This window comes from Pseudopipra pipra, chromosome 10 (genome assembly GCF_036250125.1).
Source record: "Pseudopipra pipra isolate bDixPip1 chromosome 10, bDixPip1.hap1, whole genome shotgun sequence".
Taxonomy (NCBI): domain Eukaryota; kingdom Metazoa; phylum Chordata; class Aves; order Passeriformes; family Pipridae; genus Pseudopipra; species Pseudopipra pipra.
In genome coordinates this window covers 19,452,237-19,475,975 of record NC_087558.1, presented here as the reverse complement: position 1 = coordinate 19,475,975, position 23,739 = coordinate 19,452,237, and the positions used below count along the sequence as shown (strand labels likewise).

At 41.1% G+C, this 23,739-nt stretch overlaps 1 protein-coding gene across 6 annotated transcripts in view; it reads right to left on the bottom strand.

Moving 5' to 3' along the window:
• Positions 1 to 23,739, bottom strand: part of SPSB4 (splA/ryanodine receptor domain and SOCS box containing 4) — a 159,240-nt gene that overhangs the window by 19,652 nt on the left and 115,849 nt on the right. The window contains exon 5 of one of the 6 annotated variants that reach the window (XM_064666565.1): positions 9,777 to 9,937. The exons of the other annotated variants lie outside the window; for them this stretch is intronic. Coding sequence (XP_064522635.1) covers positions 9,882 to 9,937 — 56 coding nt within the window. The 3' untranslated portion in view covers positions 9,777 to 9,881. Of the gene's footprint in view, positions 1 to 9,776; positions 9,938 to 23,739 lie in introns of those variants that run through there. 6 annotated transcript variants of the gene reach the window in all.

The window sequence follows — 23,739 nt, the reverse complement described above, 5'->3', positions numbered from 1 at the left end:
AAGAACAGGGAGGGAAGCACTTAGTGCATTAAATCACACGCTTCTTTCTTTCTTGCTACCAATAAAAGTGAGTGATTGAGACCTAAATACTTGTGTATTTTTCAAGAATCCAGAAGAGATGCTATAATATCTGAGCTGCACAAATGAACTGAAACATCTGATTGCTTCTTGAGGAGCTACAGCATTTATTGTGCTTCACCTGGGCCATTCCCTTGGGTAACACACCACACACATTACTGGGACAGAAGGGACATGCCCGCAGTGAACAAACTGGGAAACTGCCTCATCCTGCAGAGAGGGAGTGAGCAAGGGCTTCAGGAATGTCCTGGGGTGTGAACCCCAGTAACACTGTGCTCCCCTCCTCCTGCAGCAACACACATGTCCTGCCTGCCCATCCTACTTCAGGGCAGTACAGGAAAGCTGGGAACAGCAACCATAAGCCACCACACCTTGACTCACTGCAAGATTCTCTAATCTAAATTAAAGTTTCACCTTCACTTACACTCAGTCACTGCTCATAAAGGGTAAAATATTGAGACAGAATTCCACAATCCAGTGGCAACCATGGCCTATATTACTTGCCAACAGCTCCACTACTCCTTTGAAGCACAACCACCAAACCAAACTTAAAAAACAAACAAACAAACAAACAAAAGGAATGCCTTTGGAGCTTTCTTCTGAAGTAAATTCAAAGAAAAGGGCTCACCTAAGTGTCAGCATTCCTGCAACTAAGCCCAGAAATGAGGTTACCTACTTGGCAGCACCAAGAGCTAGCCTGGGTACTGCGGACAAAACTCCTAATGTTAACTTAGCAGCAAAAACGCCTGTCAAATCCATTTCTCATAAGAGGAATACTGTAGTCTTAGTTTGGTTTATCATGACAAGCTGGAAGGAATCACAGTGGCTGTTCATGAAGGCAAGAATGACACTGAAGCGCTCTGGGTTTGGATGTGCCCGGCCTAATTCCATTATTAAACCATTCAGTCTTGAGGAGCAAAGCTAGACATCACTCATTGCACTTAGTCAGACTTAAGTGTTTGAAAAAAAATCTGTTCCTTAAGCAGCTTTCAGCATATTTGAATAAAAGTGACTGAGAAATATACTGAGAGCATAACAGATGGCTTGTTCTGAAACCAGGCAGCAAAACATGTCAAGGGGATGGACACACAAAGTGTCTCTCAGCAGTGAATTATGGAGCGTGAGTCCAAGGCAAAGCTCAGCCATATTCCCAGCTCCTTCCACTTCATAACAATAGAAAAAACAGCTTTCAGTTTCTCAAATTTGGTGTAAAATGAAATCCCTAATCCAGTTTCCTAGTGCAGAACCATTAAATTGTAGTATATGATATATGAATGCATTACATTAGTACAGTTCTAGTGTTCCAGCACTTGTATGCAATAATTCAGCAATTTAATCCTGATTTAAGATTGACTAAATTTAGCTCACGAGGAGAGATTAAAAGAACTCACACCACAGAACTTGTTAAAATGAAAGCAGTAATGAGGAGATGATGGGACAGACAAAAATCAAACGTGGCAGTTCTCAGCACAAAGAACAACTGCTCAGGAAAGCAAACAACTTCGGAAACAAAGGTGGTCCAAGATGAATACCAGATATGAGCTGTGGAATAACCTCCTGAGCCAGAGTACAGGACTTTCATAATTTGGTACCTGTACAGTAGGAATAGGGGATGTGTGGTGGGGGCAAAGATGCTAAAACTGTTTGGCCCAGAACAACTAAGTCTTCAGACAGATGAACAAAAGCCTTAAAATAAAACAAAACAAAATGTCATTGAGTTAACTATCTTGCTGCTGTAAATAATGCAATATAATGCAATATAATTATTTCATTAACTGATTGAGCCTTATCTTAGAGCAGTCTAAGTTTCTTTCCCTTGTAACAAGTATTAGAGTAGCAAACAGTCCTAGAAATAGACTGGGCAAATTGGAAAAGGGATAAGTAAAGATTTTTCTTTTCTATGCTCTTATTACTCAAACAGGCACTGGAAAATGAAACATCAAATATACAGCTAAAGAGAAATATTGTCTGACCTATGGGAAAGTTACTCTGCATTTCTGCAGTAAACTTCTGTTTGGCTTCTGTTCAAAGGCCATTTAAACTAAACTGTTGTTGAAAAGATGGCTGATTAACCTAAAAAATCCACACCTTTTTCAGTCATTCTTTATTTTTATTTTTTAAATTGATTCCTGCTGTAAAATGTCCCCACTATTACCATGGACCAATGCAAAATATGCCTTTCAAACAGGTTCCACGTGGTGGTTCTGTTGGTTCACAGCCCCAGGCACACCCCAGGCAGAGCTGGGCAGGTGACAAGGGGCTGACTGGAGAGGTGGCTCCTCTTCCCGGCCAGATCCGACTCCTGCTCCTGGAAGTCAGATCCATGACCCCTTCTGCTGGCTCTTAAGCTTATGGATGAGCAACTACTTCCCAAATTAAAGCTTGTCACTACCCTGTTCCAGACAGAGGGACAGTTCAAAGAAAGTGGGTCTCAAAGTTTTTCTTGGGAACTTTTAAATCCCTTCAGAAATTGCCTGGTGGGTTAAACAAATCTGTGGCCTTTGGTTTAAATTTTGTATGTGTTATCTGTCTTCACATCAGAGCTAAAACTACCATTTCTGTCCTCCTGGAAGTCTTTTAGGCATCAAAAAAACCCAAAGAGGCAAAAGGTCCTGTCCTCTATGCACACACAGTGGCACTTGTGCACACTCAGAGTCATCTCACTGGCTGAGGTAACTGGTAATTACAACACTTCAGAAATGGCTTGATTTCAAGTTGATAATATGGTCAGAACTATTAGCTTCTTCCATTACCAGATGGGCTGTATAATGTGAAAAATAAATTACAAAGCACTTCCCAGGGTTGCTGTAAATGACTGATTTGTAGCTGCAGGCATCTAGTAAGTTGTGAATGATTACTGATGTAAAAGAGCAACTCTACTGGGGATGACAGTAATTAGTCCTTACAAAATTCAGTGAAACATAGTCAGGGAGAAGAACAAGACACGTAAGTAATTTATGCACCACAATTAAACAATTGTTAGAACTTGCAAAAATTTAAACCACATAAATACTGCGTAAAACATGCACCTGTGGATTTAAAATCTTATCTTACAATACCACTTTTCTTTTCTAAGAAAATATCAATTAAGTTAAGCATAGCAAATAACACACAATTTCGTCAGCCTAAATTACTGCTTTTATCACCACCTATTGTCTTTCTGAAATGTTTCTTTCTCCTGTACTCTGAAATAATGTAAGTGGCCTCCCTTTCTCATTTTATCCATGGCAATGCTTAACCAATGAGCCAGATATCCAAGAAATAAACCAGCTGTGAACTGTTGAATTTGCTGGTGCTTAGCATTTACAGGCTTTTAGCAGCATAGTGATGAATATAACAGAGAGACTTAATTATATACTGCATTATTTTGATAACTATAACTGAAATATATACATGCATGTATGTATATATATAGAAAAACATACAACTGCCTGGATGAAACTATGATTCTGAGAGAGAAACAGATAATAAATACTTTTCTCACCTTGGGAGTGAACAGTGGAAATGAGTGGTTTGATCATGGAGGCAATGGAAACGTGGTGGTAATCTTGGAGGTAATGGCAGTGGAAGAGAAGGCAGCAGTGATGCAGGTAGAACAATTTACTGAAAACTATTCAGGCTGATTGGATGCCACCGGGAGGGTCTGATTCCATGGCACAAACGCCTTAGCTTTGCACCTAAGCTTTTGCTGTAACACTGTGATCAGGCCAAAGCAGTGCTGCTGCACACCAGCAGGGAATCCAGCCCACCACAGTAATAACACAAATTGATGTGATACAGTATATAATGAATAAAAACTAAGACCCAGCATCGAGCTGTTAATATGTTACACCAATAAATCTCACCTATTCTCAACTATTTTGGGACTGTATATAAATGTTACTAGATACTACAAAAGCCTTTTAATGTTCCTGATTCTCCACTCCAGCTACAGCTCGTCATGAATCAAAAATCATTTTGTTAGGGGTCAGTTATTCTTTACGGGGGTCAGCACATCAAGTTAACTGGATGAAAAATTGTGCCTTAAGAAAAAAGCACAACGTGTCACCTCCTGCTGCCCAGATAGGCTTAGGCTTACTCAGCTATCATCACACACTTCATAGCCTGCCAACCAAAGTATTTCCTTTTAAAATAAACATTTGAATTACAGATTATAAAGAGCAGTCTGTTTTAGCAGGTGCTCTGTCAATCCCTGCCATTCTCAAGTTTTGCCTTACCTACTCAACATCGAGAGAACATGTTGCTAAAATGAACAGACCACGCCAAAAATCTCTCCGCAGCTGTGCTGGGTAAACCGGAGAAAAAGAGATTTAAGCTTTAAGTAAGACTTTCAAAAGGATATTCCATCTGGGTAAACAAATACAGAAAGGCAGGTTTCTATTCCCTAGCCATCCTGTGAAGGGTGCATCTGTGTTTCAATAGTCTTCTGACCTTCAGAAGTAGTATCAAACATACAAAAAGGACTGCAGTGGGCACTCTGCTGGCACCTCTGTGCCATGCTCACGGCAAGGTCAGGCCTGAGTGAGAGAACAGGTGGGACGAGCTGCAGATCCTGCCTGATGTGTCTCCAGCCCTGTAGTTTGCAGCTCCCAGGCCCTGCCCTGCCCTGCCCTCTGTGCTGGGTGCTCCCCTCGCCCACACAGCAATGCCCAGGGGCTTTCATGTATCTAATAAAGCTCTGTAGATAAAGTTATCTAAATATTGGTAGACCAACTATGTCCTCGGCACAAGAGGGACATTCAGTAAGCCTAGAGAGACAGATCTCTGCTGAAGAATTTGAACTCTGGAGCTGCTTTATCCATATAATGTTATTGTCTGCTAAATTCACCAGCATTTGTAGTCTTACGGTTAATTCATCCCCTTCAAACAGGATGGCAGCTAAGTAATAAGAGGGGGAGAAAAAACCCTTAAAGGCCAAGAGAATTAACTGTATCTTACTAAAGCCAGTGAGGTCATGCATTATTCATGCATGGAAGACAGGAGTACACTCAGCTAAGAGGGCTACAGGGAACTCAGAATCTGAAGCTCCCATGATTTGTAGCCATTAAAAAGCAGAGCTGCATTATTTTATCTGAAAGCAAAAGATAGCTAACTGCTGCATCTCTCACATGGAGGCAGAGGGACTGCTTCCAGTTCTCACAGACACAGCAGGAACTTCTGTTGCAGAGCTAGCAGGAGAACTTGACTGTACTGCCCCAGACACAGCAAGGGAACATGGAGGAATATTTAAGCCAACTGATATTCCTAAATGCAAGAAAGAATTCTTGTGTTACTAGAGGATGTCAGAGCACGTGGCTATTATACAGCTGCTTTCATGGGCTCTAATGAGACCATCAGCATTTCATGCTGGCCAATACACAATCCTTTAAATTAATAAAACCACAGAAAATAGCTGCTTCGTACTAAAACCAGCCCTTTACATTTAAACCACTTACATCCACTGTGAAGTGCCAGTCCGAACTAATATTGAATGTTTGCCACCTTCTTTCTAAAAATACACCCTTATAGTACAGAAGCTATTATTTCTCTACAGTATAATCATGGAAACTGCATCACTGCATTACTTCTAGTCCATATGTGTTAAATAAGTGAGCTCATTTTGTAGAAAATTTCACACCCGTGTCTGAAATCCGTCTGTTACAATACAGTATTTACTTTTTACTTGGGCTGTAAACTATTAAAACCACAATGCCAAATCTTGCAGACAAAACTCACATTCACTGAAATCCCAATTGAAAACTGCAGAATTTTGATCAATGGTGTTCATGCCACAGACAGTGGTGGTGAATGAAGGCTGGAGAACCTCAAAGAATTATTTCACATTTGTCAACAAGTTCTCTTCAAGGGGGTGCCTTCCTTTAAACCAGGTTTTACAAGTGGGCTACCTTTAATTTCTACATCTCCTTTATTCTTTTAACATATGCTGATATGAGCTGTTACATGCTGTGCACTAGTTACAACTAGTTACAACATGGAATATGAACAATGATTCCACTGAAATACCTTTGTGTTAACCAACCACATCTCACAAGCAGAGCCTCGGGAGCAGATGAACTATCGATCCCTTTTCTCTTTCTTCTACTCTACAAATCTAATGAACTATTGATTCTTTCCTCCTTCCCCCGTTTTCTGCTTTGGCTATGCATGCCCCCCCTCCACTGTCCAAATCTCCTTTTCAGTGCAGCCTTAGGCTCGTCCTTCTCCATTCCAGCCATGCCTGTCTCTATGTGGGTATCTGACAGCAAAGCTCTCAAGCCAGAAATGCAGGACTGCATGTTAAACTGTGCCCACCAATGAAGAGCATTGCAAAGGAGCTGGTTCTCCACCCCACTGTCCCTTTCCTACCCCATGCTGGAGCTGCCACAGTGCACACCTGCCACCTCCTGCCCTCCACAGAGCCTGATCCCACAGCCATGAGAACCACCACACCATGCTGGGGGTGGTGCTGCCAGTCATGTGAGATGGGAGAGCTCTGTCCCCTCCATCCTCCCCATCCTTTCCACACAGTTCAAATGCAAGAGAACCCTCTCTGTTTTCTGGGGGCACTGGTACAACCCAGGTGCCCCAGAGAAGGCCAAACTGTTGTGGAAAAAAAGCCATCCCAGTTATCGATTATTTTGTAAGTCAATGACAGTATTTACTGTGCTCTGCAAATAAACTCCAAGTGATTTTTAAAAATTCCTTCGAAAGCAAAAAGTGTGAGCCCAAGCTCTTGCTGTGAGGAAAATATTTAATGCTCACTGAGCCTGTCCAAACCTTTTTGCTTGTTCATCTTTCTATCTGTAACAGCTCCCTTCTCCTTCTGCCCTGAAGGCTGCCCAGGTGCTTACAAGTTGCCCACAGCTCCAGCCCCACACGCTGTCCTGCACAGCAGGCACAACACATCCAGCCACCAGCCCTGGCACAGCTTTAACCTCCAGAATCTCATGGCAGAGGTATTTGTAGTTTCACTGTTTACAAGAGATTTTGCTGTACTTTCCCCCACTGAATCCTTTTCTTTGCTGTTGACAGCTCCTCTGCAGGCAGGGCAAACGAGGAGAGAGACCCCCCCCAGCTCCAGAGATGGGAACAGAGAAGAGCAATGTGCTTGGCTGTTCCAGACAGATCTCCCATAATCAAAGTTTAACTAAGACTATAAAAATAAAGCATTTTCAAAGAAAATGTTTCTATTATTCTCTAAATGTATGGGGAAAACCGCCTCATTTCATCAGAACAAGCCAGAACAAGATAACATTCAGTAATGAGATTTGACTCCCATAGGTAAAACAATTCAAGCTAATATATCTGGCAGTTGAGGTCCTGTCTTTCTGTCTTGCCTTTTGCTAATCAACTGGGCTGTTTTTTGGGTTGGAACAAATTCCCCCAGCACATCCACAGAGAAGCTGTTTCTTCCATTGCCTCACAGACACAGACCTTGGCTGTGCATCAGCTTCCTCCTCCTCCTGGCAGCCACCAAGTCCCGCTGAGCTGGAGGTCACTCTGGGCTTGTGTCTCCAACCACCTTCCACCCCCTTGGCTGAGCACAAGGGGCTGCTTTCTAGGAAGGAGCTGTCACTCCTTTCCTCCCCCAGGTCCTGTGTGATGGCACGGTGCAATCCCAGGATCAAACAGAACAGTACTCACCCGGGCTGCCCAGTCACTCCTTAAAAACACAACATCTACTAACGTTCCACAAATAGGAAATGAATGCATTAAGCAGGATTATCACCCATCGTACCTTCTTAACTTTTGGTAGAATTTGCTCAGCCTTCACTGTAAAACCAGTATTTGTCTGTTCTGACTTTTCTTAAAAGCATTTACAGGTAGAAAACTTATTGATTACTTAAAAGGTGAATTAAAGTAGAGTAAGTTTTGGTGTGCATGAAGAAAGAAATCTGTAACTTAAGCACTGGACTAGGAAGAGATTGGGTGGTCAGGGACTGTGCCCATTCCCATATTGAGTATGGGGACACTGAGGGAGGATTGGGGACAGGAGTGTGACCAGCAGAAAGGCTCTCTGGCAATCCAGAGACAGGAGTCCTTACTCTCAGTCATAAGGCATTTCTGCTGAAAGATCTGGGAAGAACCAACAACATAAAAACCCACTCAACTTGCCCACCCAAACAGCTTTGGGCCACCTCTGTAATTAAGAAACAGGATGTGAACAGACACGAACATTGACTTTTAATAGTTTCCTTTGGGCCCTGCTTCTTGATACAGATACTAAACCCTTTTGCTTAACTGGAAGAAAATAACTTGGTTGCATAGCATAGCTTTGGGATACATTATTATCAATAATATATAAATATGAACAACAATAAGCAATAAACTTGACATTTAGAGTCTGTTTTTCCAAACTGCTTTCCCTCCCCCAATTTTGAGAAAGTTTTAAGATCTCACGTTATTATGAATCATCTACTCAACATGTTATTTCCCACCTGGAATAGCATGTGACTTTTTTAATATTCCTGTAAATTTATATGTGAGTGCTTCAGTTCTATTACTACTAAATAATTTAATCAGCATGTGTCTCCAACCCTGGCTGCAGTAGGAGACCAAATGAAATAACTGAATGCAAAAGCCACAGTTGAATCATAAGCTATGAGAGATGAGAGGCAGGGAGAGTTCCACTTCATCAGCCCTATTTCTATAGTTTACCCAAATCCCATTTCCCACTCATTAAGGAGACCACAAACAGCTCCAGACAATTATTTCCTCTACAAGGTTTAAATTCTGTTGTGAAAAAGCTGCTCAAGTTTCCTTCCCAGGCAACACATCACTGCATCAGCAGCACCAACCAAAGGGAGGGAAACAGGCCACAGGGATGAGCCACCACCCCCCAAACAAACTTTCACACAGCCTCCTCCTCTCCCAAAATACTTCATGTAACAAAAGCCTCATTGTTGTGGCTCCAACCCAAAGCATGCAGATGCTCACCAGATGCTGCCAGACTGGGAAGTGAGGTGGAAAATGGAGCTTCAGCTGTTACAGACACGACGGGGTTTGATCTGCCGCTATAAGTCAGCGGAAGGACAGCACCGTGTTCCATGGCAGTACATGCTGGCTGACAAAGGCTGCTCCTCTGCAGGCAAACAGCCAGACTGACCTTAAAAAAACCTCTTTGAAATGTGGCCTCATCTTTCTGTCACTTCTCATGCTCAGGAGATGCATCCACCAACTTACCTTGCTCTGTCCAACAAGAGATGCCCTCTCTGTCAAAGCCAGGTGTTCCCACACTGGGCAGCACAGGATACACAGATGGCTCCTGAAGGGCTCTGTTCTGTGTAAGGGACACTCCATTTCCTCAACTAGGAATCACTGTGATACATGTTTTATCTTGATAAACTAACAAATATTTCCATAACTATCCCAAGTTCGTCAGAACTTCTGAAAGGAATAATAACAGAAAACCTTCAATGAGAAGGAAAGAAAATAGATACAACTGGTAGCATGTATTGCATGCCTAAAAATACTGTAATTACATTTCCCACCATAAATGTATTTAATACCTTGACAAATACAGAAAGCTGACCCACTGTCCATTGGGTTATCAAGACTTATCAACTTATCTGGGTTGGCCAAGCACCTGGCCCGGGCCCAGGGCTCAGTGTGCTGCTGGTGCTGCACTGCAGGCCCATATATGCCTCTGCCAATGGATTTATCATGCTTGCTTGAGCTTGACAGATGATACTTGAACAACAACAAAGCTGGAACTAAAAGAATTTTCAAAAATTGTCTCTTGTATTTTAAACAGAAAGAAGTTGAAGCATGAATAAATGCCTGGTCATCTCAAGAGCCAGTTCAGTACTATAGGCTGTAACCATCTAATAGGTAACTCCTGTTCCTCTTGTCTTTTCCTCCTCCCAGCTTCCAGGAAACACTGCAATAAACATAGATTAAAATGGTGATTTCTAATGCATTAAAGAAGTTTTTAATCCTGACTAATTAAAAAAACCCAAACCTCCCTGTCCCTCAAAAATTGTAAATATATCTTTGTTACACAGACACACACCGAAACAGATAAGAAAGAGAAGCAGAGATAGTGGGGAGAGAAGGAAAACAGGAAAGGAATTTTTAATCTCTTCTTTGACACGACTATGACATACATCATTTTTAGATGACTGAGAAAGCCACAGCTCTCTTACTAATAAGCACTGCTTCCATGTGAGCTGCACCAGGGCTGGGAAGACTTTTCTGAAAGAACCTAGAGTCTCCCCTGGGGGTACTGTGGGATTTTTCTGCTCATGCCCTTCCTCAATTAAAGCTTTACAATATCAGTATTGAGAGGGTGTACATATGCATACATACCTATATATACACACTCTGTATTTGCATACATACATGTGCATATGGAATTTTCTTCAAAAGGCAAATTAAAAGAAGCTGTGGTCAATGATGAAGTAGCATCCTCTGATTTTCTGCTTATAAATACCTGTGTCTGCTTACATAAGCCACATGATTTCAGACCTCTGCACAGGTACAGGAACGGAAGAGAGACAGATCATGTTGCTGTGGTTATAAGAACAGCATCCCCTAAGTACAGTTTCCCATAGGTGGGAAGCCCAGGCCACCTATGGAGCAGAGACATCATGACCCACTTCCTTTCTCCCATCACATTTTGCTGAGGAGCAGTGACTAAGAAGCTGACCAGGGTTGATCCTGGATGGTGGATCTGACCTGGGACTTATCAGTCCAATTCTTCCAAATGAAATCACTGAAATGTATCAGCCACGTGATTTTACACAAACAAGGTTAACAAGAATTTGCACAGCCTTTGTAAAGGTAATTGCATCTTCACAATGTCATCTTCAGGCACTTTAAGGGGAGGAAGAAAGATGCAGGAAAAAAACATGACTTGTTTAAGAAGCAAGCTCCCCATAATTACACAGAAATAACTCTGTGCTTATATTAGATTTTATAAGAGCTTTAAATGTTTTGGGTTTGGTTTTTTCCCTCATTTTAAGCAAACATTCTGCAAGCAAAACAGCCATTGAGCTGGATTACAGAGAAAGATGGGAAAAGACTAATCCCAAAAGAATACATTATTAGTCTTTCTTCACTATTCCTAGACTAAAAATAGTTTTTAAAGGGCTCATCAGTGCCACCAGGCTTCCAAGCTCCTGTTAAATCAGAAACCCCTGATGTCCTGTCTCCCTGTCAGTGCCAGTTCAGCACATGAGAGAAGCAGCACAAGCACAATTTGGCAGTTTTCTATGCTGTGACATCCTAAAAATGAGATTCAAGAAACAGAAAGATACCCATTTATTCACTTTAAAACACTGTGGGGCTTTCTGTGCTCTAGAGAGGCTGGAAGGGAAGCACAGAAGCAGACAGTGCCTAAGACAGTGTGGGGACACAGCACAGGGAGCATGGCCCAGGGCATCCAACACTTGCTGTGACTAATGTTGCTTCTTCAAGTGGTCAGAGAAACTTATGTGGATCTGTAACAAGGAGCCTTCTGTGCCTTTCCATTTGTCAGCCCTCGTGGTGCAAGGACTGCCTGTGTTTCTCATAAAGCAGATCAGTGAGTCCACTCAGGAGTATTAAACACACTGTGCTAACAGCGGGTCGAGAGCTGATCCCACCAGTCCCAACCACAGCTGCTCCAGGATTATCGCTTCCATGGAAAGCAACAGGTGCTTGCCCATAAAAAACAGAGTTATTCCCCCAAACTGTCTTCCTGAGGACCATTATCTACAGATACACAGGCAGCCTGGACTGGATTCCTTCTCCTCATACTGTTATCCCAAAGATTTTAAGAAAAAAAAAATCTGACAGTCTGCAACCATATGCCAATGGGCTTATACCATCTTGGATCACAACCAGCCAGGGATAGAACCAGTCTCCAAGGATACTATTGTCCCTGGAACCAGTACATCTTCTCTACACAGACTGCTCTGGCTTCTTCAGCTCTTGCATTTCCCTGACTTCATTCCTTTGCTCAAACTTCTAGCAAAAGTATCATTATCAGACTATGGTGATACAATGCTAAGGGCTGTATTTTAATAGGAAAAAGCAGAAGACAAATTTTGCAATCCCTCAATGACTCTGTATCACGTATCACATATCTATACAAAAGCAATACAACAGCCCTAATGTTGAGGCAAACTATATTTTGCAATACTAAAAATCCAAATCAAATACAAATATATATCACCTTTACTACATGCACACAGTTGCACACTGATGTCAAATTAAACACCAGATATTTTAATGCAAGCTGTCTAACTATGAATTTCAAAACCTACAACACCTAGATGCAAACTTATCAATAAAAATCTTATTGTGATAAATTGATTTTCAATAAAGGAGAAATAAAGTTGAGGGGTTGGAAACACTAAGAGAAAAAGGCCAACATGCCCTCAAGGAAGTGGAGATGCCAGGCCTAGAGGTGGTGAAATAACTACTGAAAGTAACTTTAAACAAGTCCATAGCACTCATTGCAAACCCTACTGGCACCAGGGAGCACAGGATGGCCTCCTGCATTACACCACTAGCAAGCAAAGCCACAAATTTTGCTGAGCTCTTGGCTACAACTCATCCCCAGGTCTTTTAAGGCAGTAAGTAGACCACAATACAGTAAAACACTCATCTCAGCCCAGAAAAAAAAATAAAAGAATAAAAGAGAATTTGATATTCCAAATTGCAGGCAACTGTTTACAATAACTTTCTCTATATTCTCCATTATCTTCAATAGACTTAATAGCATTCAAGTCAAGGTTTTTTTCTAATATAAAATGACACATTGATACAGGAATACAAATTCCTGTAATACCAATTCTAACAGCCTAAGAAGTACACACCACGACACCATTTGTGCCAGCAGCTCCAGCTGATGTATGAATTCCTAGAGAACAGACAGTACCAAGCTCCTCTCTCCCAGTTATGACCTCTTAGCAGTAATGCTTACCACACACCCCACCAAAATTTCCTAATTACAAGTATATGAAATATACTGCTGTGTTGTTTGCTTGATTTTACATGAAAAGAGAGGCCACTGCTCTCTAAAACTGATTCTTCATGGACTGTACCCTGTAAACATTGTGTTAATTCATCCAGGGCAGCCACCAAAGATACAGATATCTCTGCAGCAGAGAACACTATCAGCTTGTTCTGAATCAGCAGAGATGCTGGCAGCCTTTCAAGTCAGCCAAAAAAAATTAGTTAGCTGCACAACGAATGAACTTCAAAGTGATCATCCAGAATTCCCTCTGGGAAAGACCATGCATTTTTCACATGCTAATTCCAAAAATTAACCTGAGCATCTTATTTACAAACTTCTAAATCAATTTTTAAAAGCAAATAACAAACTTCATATTAAATACTAAGCCCTCAGAGAAAGATACCACATTTATACTATACTGCACAGAAACAGTATGCTCACTTCTTTCCAGCTACATCAAAGGATCCCTAAGAGGATGATTCAGCAGTTAAGGCACATCTTTCAATATTAAGCTGGTGATTCTCTTTCCTCAGACCACACACAGTCACCACCCTCCTCTTCTTTTGAAATTTTTAATGCATGAAAAATGGTCATGAGTCAGAAGAGGAAACTTTTCATTACTTGTACTTTATGTATGAGAGAGGAAGTGCTGCTCTGGCTGGTTTGAGCCCTGCTCTTCATTAGCAGCACCATGTTGGCTGCAGTCACCTGTACTCTGTCCCCAGCAACAGCATGGGCAGCAAGGCCTCCTCAGACCTGCTGCTGCCTCAAAGAGGAACAGAAGTACTAAAATAACTAAAATTACATTTAATAATATTAGGTTCTAAAAACTTGGAGAAAACCAAGGAGAAGCAAAAAAAACCCAACATAATAGTGCTGATTAACTCATACATGCTCCCACAGAGACACTATTTCCAGGACATTAAGCATCTTAAAACCCCAGTCTAGGACTTCTGTTTCCTGCTGGTCTTGAGCCACACACAGTGTGTGGGGCCCAGGACTGCCAGCACTTGTACACAGAACTCAGGGGATTCTGAAGGCACGGGAGCCTTGGGAGCTACAAGCCAGGCAGGATTTTCAGGCTACCACTTCCAGACCTATATATGTTGATCCTACTGTGCCTGCATTTGATGTGAACATTTTAAACGTTTGTTTAGCAGAATTACAGACTTTATGTTAATTTAAGAAGTTTCTAACAGAAGCAACAACTCTTTGAACATGGGCTACACACAGCTAGGTTGAAGGGAAAAAAGAGGATTTGGTGGTTTAGTTATTTTAATATCTTTCATTTCATTCCTGCCTCCTGCAGCAGCACTAGCAAGACTATCAGAGACCCATATAAAAGCAACATTTTTGTTTTGCAACCAATTTCCACTTCAAAGCAGCAAATCTAGACATGACTGCTTGAATGATTTCTTAAATCTCATTTCCATATGCCAGGCAGAGACCTGCTTCTTCTGGTTTGTACTGTGGAAGCTTCAAACTACAGATCCATCTGAGAAGGGCATGAAAACAAAGTACACACATGCTCCCTGGAGCTTTTTGATAAAGAGTTGATTTGCATGAGGCATTACAAATTAGCCTTTTTCAAATGAATGCAAAATCCCTAATTTACACTGTGCACATATTTAACAGATTATGAAATTCATGATATTAGATAAAATATATCAGTTGGTAACTGCTGATTTGGCCAGGGTTATTATGGAGTGATCCTAACCACACCAGTAACTTTAGAAAGAAAAAGGGGCTTTAATAAACACTCATACTGCTAAAATGCTATTCCTGAAGGAAAACTACAGCTGTAGGGATATTGAGAGAGTGCAATCTCTTCCTCACTCAATCTATCCCGGATATTTGTTGTCTGCATGGCTGTTGCTCAGCCAGACAGAAAATAACATCAAACTTCATGCTATTCCTTGCTCTCAGCCATGTTTCTGATTTGCCTTTGGAAGTTGTTATATTGCCTTAACACCTTGGTAGATTTGAGCACTCCAGATAAACAAACACAAGGTATGCAGGGGAAACTGGTTCACTTCACTCACGTCCACCTATTTCAGACTTCAAGTGGAGACTTGCAAGTCATAAGCCTTGAACCACAGGTATACAAAACCCATACTCATAAACATTAAATACACATCCTGTTTCAGCCACAGCCTCCTCAAATATTTCTGCAAGCTAAATTCAAGATTTCAACCAAAGTTGTCCATAATTAAGAAATGTACCATGAGAAACCTGTTCCCCATGCCATGAGTTTAGCCCTGGGCAGAGAAACCTGCTGTACCCTCGTGTCTAGCTTTTTCTTATTATTATATTATAAAAGAAAACAATATTAAGATACCAGCCCAGAGCAACAATCTACAAGTTAATTGTATCCATGCAGTTTGTGAAGGCAACAAACACTCAGGGACACACACGATGTACACGAGAAGGAATATTACCCTCTGCTATTTTGGCACCATTAATCCCTTCCCCCTGTTTTTTTTTCAGTGAGACGAGCTCAGAGTTACCCTGTGTGATGTCAATGGTTATTTTGTGCTGATTACCGGAATCCAATCTCCAGACAGGATATATTTACAGCTGTCTACACTGTCTTACAATAAGCTGATGGATGACTCATCCTTTTCCCCCCTTCAGCTGAAATCATTCGGAGGAAGATGGAGGAGTGACAGCCCATGCAAAGCAGGGATCCCTTTCTGCCTGCCCTGCTCCCCTCTCCTGCCACAGGAGACTCCTGCACAAGGAGGGGTGAGTTGCAAAGACCTTGTTCTGTGTTTAAAATACATTACAACCTAAGTCTTTACTCGTGTGTGTGCAATGACAAAAAATAATCCTAGAAAATATATAATTTTTAAGATTTCAGTACATTTAAACCCACTAATAAACAGGCATTTATTCCAAAGTTCCAACAACTGTGTACTTGCAAAGGCTGATATCCCAGGGCCATGAGTGTATGTCTCCTTGTTGTGTACTTTAAACAGAATACAAGAAATTAAAAACCAATTATCATAAACTTAAATACACCACAGGAAGATGAAGTGTCAGAAGAAACAAAAAATTGGACATTTTCCATCAACTATCTAGATGGGGCAGATTTGCCAGCAGAACAAATATAAGACCAGATGATGGGCTGATAGCACAGACTGAGTGACAGAGACTGTCAACTCAGCAGGGCTGCAGGCAGAAAGCATGTCTGCTCCATGTGTCAGTGGGGAAGGATGCAAGTTTGCATTATCACAGACAAATTTAAAAGAGGGTAAGTGTATTCATAGCCTGCCTGCTCTCATTTCTGTCAGCATCAGCAAAAGAATATTTGATGAAAGGCTGAAAAGAGCTTGTGGGTTTGGTTGTTTTTAAAATCGGATCAGTCAGTCTATAATCACAGCCTATTACCTTAATGTAGGGTGTTGTGACAGGGGAGCCAGTCTGCCCTAAGCTCCCTCAGGAATAATGGACCAGCTGGCTCTGCAGGACCTGCACGTAACCTGCTCCTGCCACAGGGAGGTTGGTCCCTTTCTACAGATTTGGGCCAGCACCAGGAACTCCTCGAGTACAGTTAAGCACGTGCCTACATGTTATTGACTTCAAATGAATTTAGGCACATACTGGAAGGATTTGGTAAATAGAGATGATGCCATGAGCTGGGATTGGCACTCAGCAAACACCTATGGCATCCACACTTTTGGCTTTATCTCACTATCCAAATGTGCCTTTGCTAAACTAAACCTGAGGACACTCTGAAGTTTGACTTCTGTACTACACCACCGCCCATAAGCATTGGGTGGACAAACACACAAATAGTTTCTGTATGAACTTCTTGAGAAACACAAGGAAGCCCTGGAGTGGTTTGTAGCATAGCATGGAGCAAGAAGCTGTAATATTTCATAAAATACAATACTCTGTGCTTTGCAACAGGCACCCAACACATTCATATTGATTGGTTCTTCAGTTAAAAGTTAGAATCAAAATGGACTTTCTAAGCTACTCTATCAAAACACGAGATTTAGCCCACCAAAAAACCCTTCTCTTTAAATGAATGATATATACGTGGAGGGATTTTCAGCACCAAAATGCCTTTCCTCATTTCTTAGTACCCCATTTGCCAGTTCAAGGAATTACTCAGAAGCCACTAGAAAACAGCACGGAGGAGAAATCTCACTTATCTTGATCACCTTGCCCTATAGAACAAAGAAATAAGCAAATTCCAGTATTGGTCTGGAAATGCTACCTGAAGTATACCTTTCATCCAAAAATGAACAAATAATCTGCACTAGAACTATGAGATAACAGTAATGGCAGTAACACTTGTTGAAGTATTTGCTACACAGGAACACTGCATCTCGAACAGAAAGCTTTCAGTACCACAGAGATAAACAAAAGCTTCATCTGGAATAATTTTCTCTTTAAAAAACAACCAATCAGTTCTTTGTTAAAGGCATCAGTTCTTGCACATCACGTCCCCAAATACGCAATTGCTACAAATGTTTGAATATATATTTACAATGTGCAAAAACAAAAAAAAAAACCAAATTGTAGAAATAAACACATCAATACTGTTTTTTCAATGCTTCTTACCCATGGTAAACAAAACCAAGCAGGTGTATGTCAACTCATGGATACAAGCTCCAGACTTCTGAAATGTTCAATACTGAATTAAAAGCATCCTGTCAGCCTTCAGGGGAAGTTCTGTCAACCAAACCTGCAACTTATAAAAGTCCATTCCTTGCTTATCTACAAGAGGCAAACATTGCCAGTGCTTTCTACTGGCCCATGGAATCGCCATCTCCTTTTGAATATGCTCCTGACTTGGATTATTTCTGCCAAGTCACAGCATTTCCTTGCCATCTGCAAAGGCACAGGCAAGCTAAAGTTATTCCTCCTTTCTGGAGGCAGCTTAGAGGATGCCACTGATCCTCTGAAAGGACACAGCAAACTTGGCACCATCAAAGTGCTGTTTTTCTCCGACTGAAGGAGAACAGGCGTGGAAATCGCACGTGGAAGGATAAGCAATTCTTCTCACAGCCTGCCCCACAGAGAAAACAAAACAGCAAAACCAAACAAACTAAACCAACCAACCAATAGCTCACCTGCCTGACACAGTAAAATACTGATGTTACAACCTATGAACACAGCAATGCAACCAGGACAGTCCTAAGCACTGACCTGCCTGTGCAGTACGACTTGCTTTGCTCCAGGGGATATTGATTTTATTGCATGGCTATCATTTAGGGAGTCATCCAAGTAATTACAAATTTTACTAAGTAGCCTCCTTGCTTCTAGATGTGACTTCAAGGTCATGACTAGAATCTACATCAAACTGGAGTTACAGAAAGAAATTTCTCACTGCCAAGAGCTAAATTATCTTTCCACTTCCTTCCCCAAACACACACACACACAAAAATCAATTCTTTATGTGGCCCATATTGCATTATTGATGGAGAGATGACATAAAATATTCCTAATTCCATTAGCTGCTGTCTGAAAGAAATGTTAGTAAGTACATGATATTTAATGACAAAGACACAAGAAGCCTGTGGTGTGGTGTGATTCTGCTCACACCAGCCAGTCCCTCATCCTGCCCAGGGCTCCATGGAAGCATCTGCTGTCCAGGCATCACTCAAGGGCCTCAGAGTCTCTGCAGACCAAAACCCTGTCACATCTTTTGTGCTTTATCCAGCTAGCCATGTAAATCACCCAGAATTAAAGGTTACTTTACAGCATGTGTTTCTGAAAACCTTTAACTTCCAGACCTGATGTGGAGGCAAAGACGAGTGGCTGTCTCATCGTGTCCTGGAGCTGACGGATCACCAGCCTGTGCTGATTTTCCATGTCTAAAATGGAGAACACAATGGCCACATTATGTGCCTTGTCACAGTTATAAACATGCTCTGGACAGCAACAGGCGAGTAACCTTGGCTGCCATAGCTACAAACTACAGAAGTGACTACGGGTGGCATTTTCAGAGGTGCTTGGTTGTACTCCCACTGAAAAAGCAGGAGTGGAGCTGCCCTGGCTGTGGCACAACAAAGCCAAGTCAGAATTTGCCTCTGCTGTGACTGAATGAATCTCAGCAGCTCCTCTTCATCCAGAAGAGCCAAAATCACCCAACTTTAACCCTGCACAACAGCCACAGTATCACCCTGCAATCCCCCCCATCAGATCCAGTAAACAGAATACAGTTGAATCAAGGTAGCTGAACTTAAACTAAAAAAAACCCCACATACAACTGGGACAATTTACTGCATATCCCTCAATAAAGTGTTCCAAAGGCAATAAATTACTGTCACTATTAAAACCTGAAACTTCTAGTTCATATTTTCCCTCTAAGCAGCAGATCCTGCTGGGCTCTGTGCATTCTAACTGAAAGAGCTCTTTCTCATACATTTTTTCCTTGAATACAAACTCCTAAACCATGATGTGGTTTCTGGCTGAAGGAGCATTCAGTGAGGAGCACTGAACCATGGAGGGAAGGGAGCAAGGCAGCTGACAGCTGCAGTACAGAGGGCAACCTCGCCTCTGACGGACTAAGACAGAAGAGGGTTATTCCAAGCTCAAGAACATTACATTTTTTATTTATATCTGTATAAATATGTAGGTGTATGGAGAGGGAGAGAAAAATCTGACAGAGGAGCTGATGGGGAGTTTTCTGAATAACAAACTTTTCTGAACTTTTCTAAACAAAACCAAAGAAACAAACAAGGTCTGAGTGTGATTTCAAGAAAAATACACATTTCAACAGTTTCAGTAAGTTTTAATGAGGATTTATGTTTTGCCAGTTGGTTTACACATACTTTTAAAATCTAACATTTAAGCACACGTTTAAACTGCAATGGAAAAAAGTGTGGATTCACCCACACATTTTTCAGCATTTCCCCTCACGGAAAACAGGAATCATTCATCTACAGGAACCGTTTGTCAAGGCAGATGCAGTAAAACTTCTCTTAAAAAGGTCAAAGAATAGAGATTTTATTTCTCCCCAGATGCACTCTATATGTTTGTTCTACACGATAATGGGGTCCATAGTGCCTGCAGGCAGCCCCTGAGCAACGATACCAATCCCAGGGAACCCCAACAGCTGAAGAGAGATGCAAATCATAAACCTGGAGGTGTTTAGTTTGGCCTCATCCCAACACAAGCTCTTTAGCTAAACAAGTGCCAAGCTTTTTTCCTTGCCTTATGAACTTTCTAGGAGCTCATGGCCACCTTAACGCTACAGCAATCACAGCTACCTAAAGCAGGACAGACAGAATCATTTTCTCCACAAAAAGTTCCTTTGTAATAAAGCAATGACAAGCAGGACATGAAATAATAGAGTCTGTGTGTCTAATACAGTAGTACTCTAGTCAAAAGATCTTTGTAATGGAATTTAATAGCAAATAAAAATTTGCACTGAGAGCTTATGCAACAAACAAATGCTTCAAAAATAAAAAGTAACAACAAGAACCAGTATCTGACAAAACTGGGTCTTACACAAAAGCCTCTTATGTTCATTTTTCATGTTTCTTATTTTTTAAATATGCTGATGTCATTGGGAGCCAATCCCAATATGAGGCTTAAATAATTTTCTTAATGGAAACATATTTAATAAGACTATCCTCAAAATCGTCCTATACCCCAAAGTGACCATACTGTCTAGTTACCCTCCTCTCTTTTCAGTCCAGGATTTATTACAGTTTCATTAAAATATTATATGTTACCCTCCCAGATATCTGAGAACAAGAGCTTTGTAAACAACACATGGAATTATGCTGTGTGATTTTACATGGTTTTCTTCCCCCTTGAAGCTTAACTCAGTACATTCAACACAGCACCAGTATCTAAACTTAGCTCCTACGCTCTGTAAGCAATCTAGTCAAGGATTATATGTCATTGGACAACACTGACCCGGCAAGTCTCCTCTTATTTTGTGACTGCAGTCAAAGTTTGCTTACATCCAATATTTTCACTTTCCCAAGGGAAAGTAAATTCTGTGCTTGTGAAGGATGAAAAACCAAACTATGGCCAGAACACCAAAACTGATCCAAAGTACACACAGTGCTGATGGGGGGAGGGAGGGAAAGAGGGGGAGGAAAAAAAAAAGAGGAAGAGCACAATTTTTTTTCAAATGCACCCCTCTCAGGCTTATCAATCATGACTATTAAAGATCACTACTAAGACTGACAATAAACCCAAAACATCAACATTAAAAGGAAATATATGGTTTTCACAGCCAAGTTCCTTGTGTGATGTGCACAAAACATTATCAGTTCCCTTCCTTGGTATTTTTGTCACTTTAATGGGATCTTAATACCAGGAAAGAACAGGAAGTGTTTCAAAGCCCTGACATCATCATAGCACTGTTATGTTCTTTTTGGAGAGGTCCATTTCTCTCAATAAAACAGCAGCAGGGACGTTATAGGAGGACTGTGCAGACCATACTGTCATGTTACACTGCATAATAAATAACACTCCAAAGAAAATAGCACTGAAAAGACACAAAAAAAATTTTAACAGAAAAGGTACAGCGTTCAGGGAACTCTTTTAGAAGAACACACACTCAGCTCCAAAATAGATATTAATGCTGAAATTATGGGTTTAACCAAAGAGTGGAAAAGCCAGAAGAGTGAACCAAATACAAAGTCAAATTTGCCTTGACATTTGCCTGTATAATGCTCTGCAAATCTCAGCAAAAAGGGAAACTAGTGAGGAGGATGGACAGCTGCTCAAACTCTCACCTAATGCAGAGGCTGGCCCAGAGCTCTGGCTGCATTGGCACAAGAGCACAACACGAGCTGAGGGGGTGGCCCACTGCATCTGTGTCTCAAACACAAAAACCTTTGAAGTGAAAGTGAACACAGCACTGAATTTAAACAAACAAACCAACCAACAAACAAAAAGCACAAACAAGCTTCTGGTATGGTTTTAAACTGTTGTGTCGAAGCTACTACAAGTTCTCCTGCTCAGTTAATTAAATCCCACAGTTTAATTCTTTTATTTTTAGTTAATTTCAGTAACTTATCACTAAGTGCTAACAACAAAACACCCCTGGTTCACTCACTCTCTTACACAGAATTAAACATTAAAAATGCACATCGCTTTCACAGGTCACTTAAGGCATTTAATTTTCCTCTGAAATCAACTACCATTTTTTTTAAATAGGTCAACTGCTGACCTTCCTGACACTCTCCAGTGCAACAGTCTGACAATAAGCAGGCCCAGGAGGTTTGCTGAAAACATAAGCTTGTTGTACGTCTGGTGCTACTGAAGGACAAACCATGGAAGAAACAAGGGGATGGTGGTGTCATTCTGAGCTGGGAGAAGACTCGGTTACTTCATATGAGACCTTCCTAAAGTTAGGCAGTTTGGGATCTTAAGCTCCAACTCAGGCAATAATGAGAAAGTAACCTCCTTTAATGGACTGGATCAATGCATGTCAGATAGATTAAGCCTGGTGGCAGATAAATCAATCTGCAAATGAACTACTCCCAACTTGTTCAGTGATTCAAGGTATCCGTAACTAATTTTTCTAAGAATTCAATATCTTTTCCAATAAACTTCTCAGGCTTAAAAAAGAGAGAAGTTCAAAATGAATGTTTTTTTCTTATAATCCATCTTCCTTAGATAGCAAAGTGCTGCTACCAGACAGCTCCACTGGGACACTGTTTCAGTGATGTGTTTGTTAGCCATGTTTTGGTGGAGGTGAGGATTTGCAAGAGTCACACCAACTTCACTGACTGCCAGTAAGGCAGCCTGATGTTTTACTCCCTGCCTTCAGATTCAGCAGCAATTTTGTTCCACAACCAATCCACTGAGAGTGAACTTGCACCAATACTTGGAGTAACAGCATGCAACAATGTGAGGCAAAAGGCAGCTTTTGTCATGTGCTGCATAATGCCTTAAGGACATATTATGGAGCATCAATCTCCACATGTAATCAGAAACAAGGCAGAGTAGACTCGTGTCAGTCACCAAATGTTTAGGATATAAATGCACAATCTTTAAAAAGAATCAACCCACATATACAGAGTGGAAGCAAACCATAAAGGGCAAATTTGCCATAAGTTAGACAGAACTCAAAGTGAGCCATCTCAAGGATACATAGCAGCAATTTCAGCAATATCAGTTTTTAGCTATTTTTGAATACAACTCTTGTTTCAGATACCACACCACTTACTTAATCAGTGCTAGCACAACTCAAAGTTGTGTCTACAAAAGTCAACATAAAATTAGTCAGGTGGTGGCCTTTGCTTCCTTTGCTATCCTGCTGCACTAATGATGGGTTTGAGCTAACAGCTGCATTTTCAGTCTAGACCTAATAAGGTACTTCATTCTAAATAGAACATTTTCCTTCCTCACAGGTTGGGCTACATCTACTTTCTAGAAAGAGAGAGAGAGGGCAAAGGATCTGCTGGCTTTCCTCAGCAGGGAAGGTTTTACATTTACAATGTGTTTGTGACGACCAGTTCTGAATGAGCAATTGGTGAGTGGCCATAAGGATACCTGCAAATAACATGCACGGCTTCCTTTAAGGTCTAAAGGTTACCTAAATATGAACAGATGCCCATATTCAGCTCAAGAAAAAAGGTGGAATTAACTCCACTATCAAGCAACAGCAGGAATTCTGCCTAGGTCTAATCTTTATTGAGGGCAGTTTTTAGGCTTACCTATAATAATCCATTTTAAGCTGTTTCCATTTTAAGTGGTTGAAACTATTTTATAAACTGTGTCTGACAAAAACTTGTTTTCAGTCTCCTGGAACTATT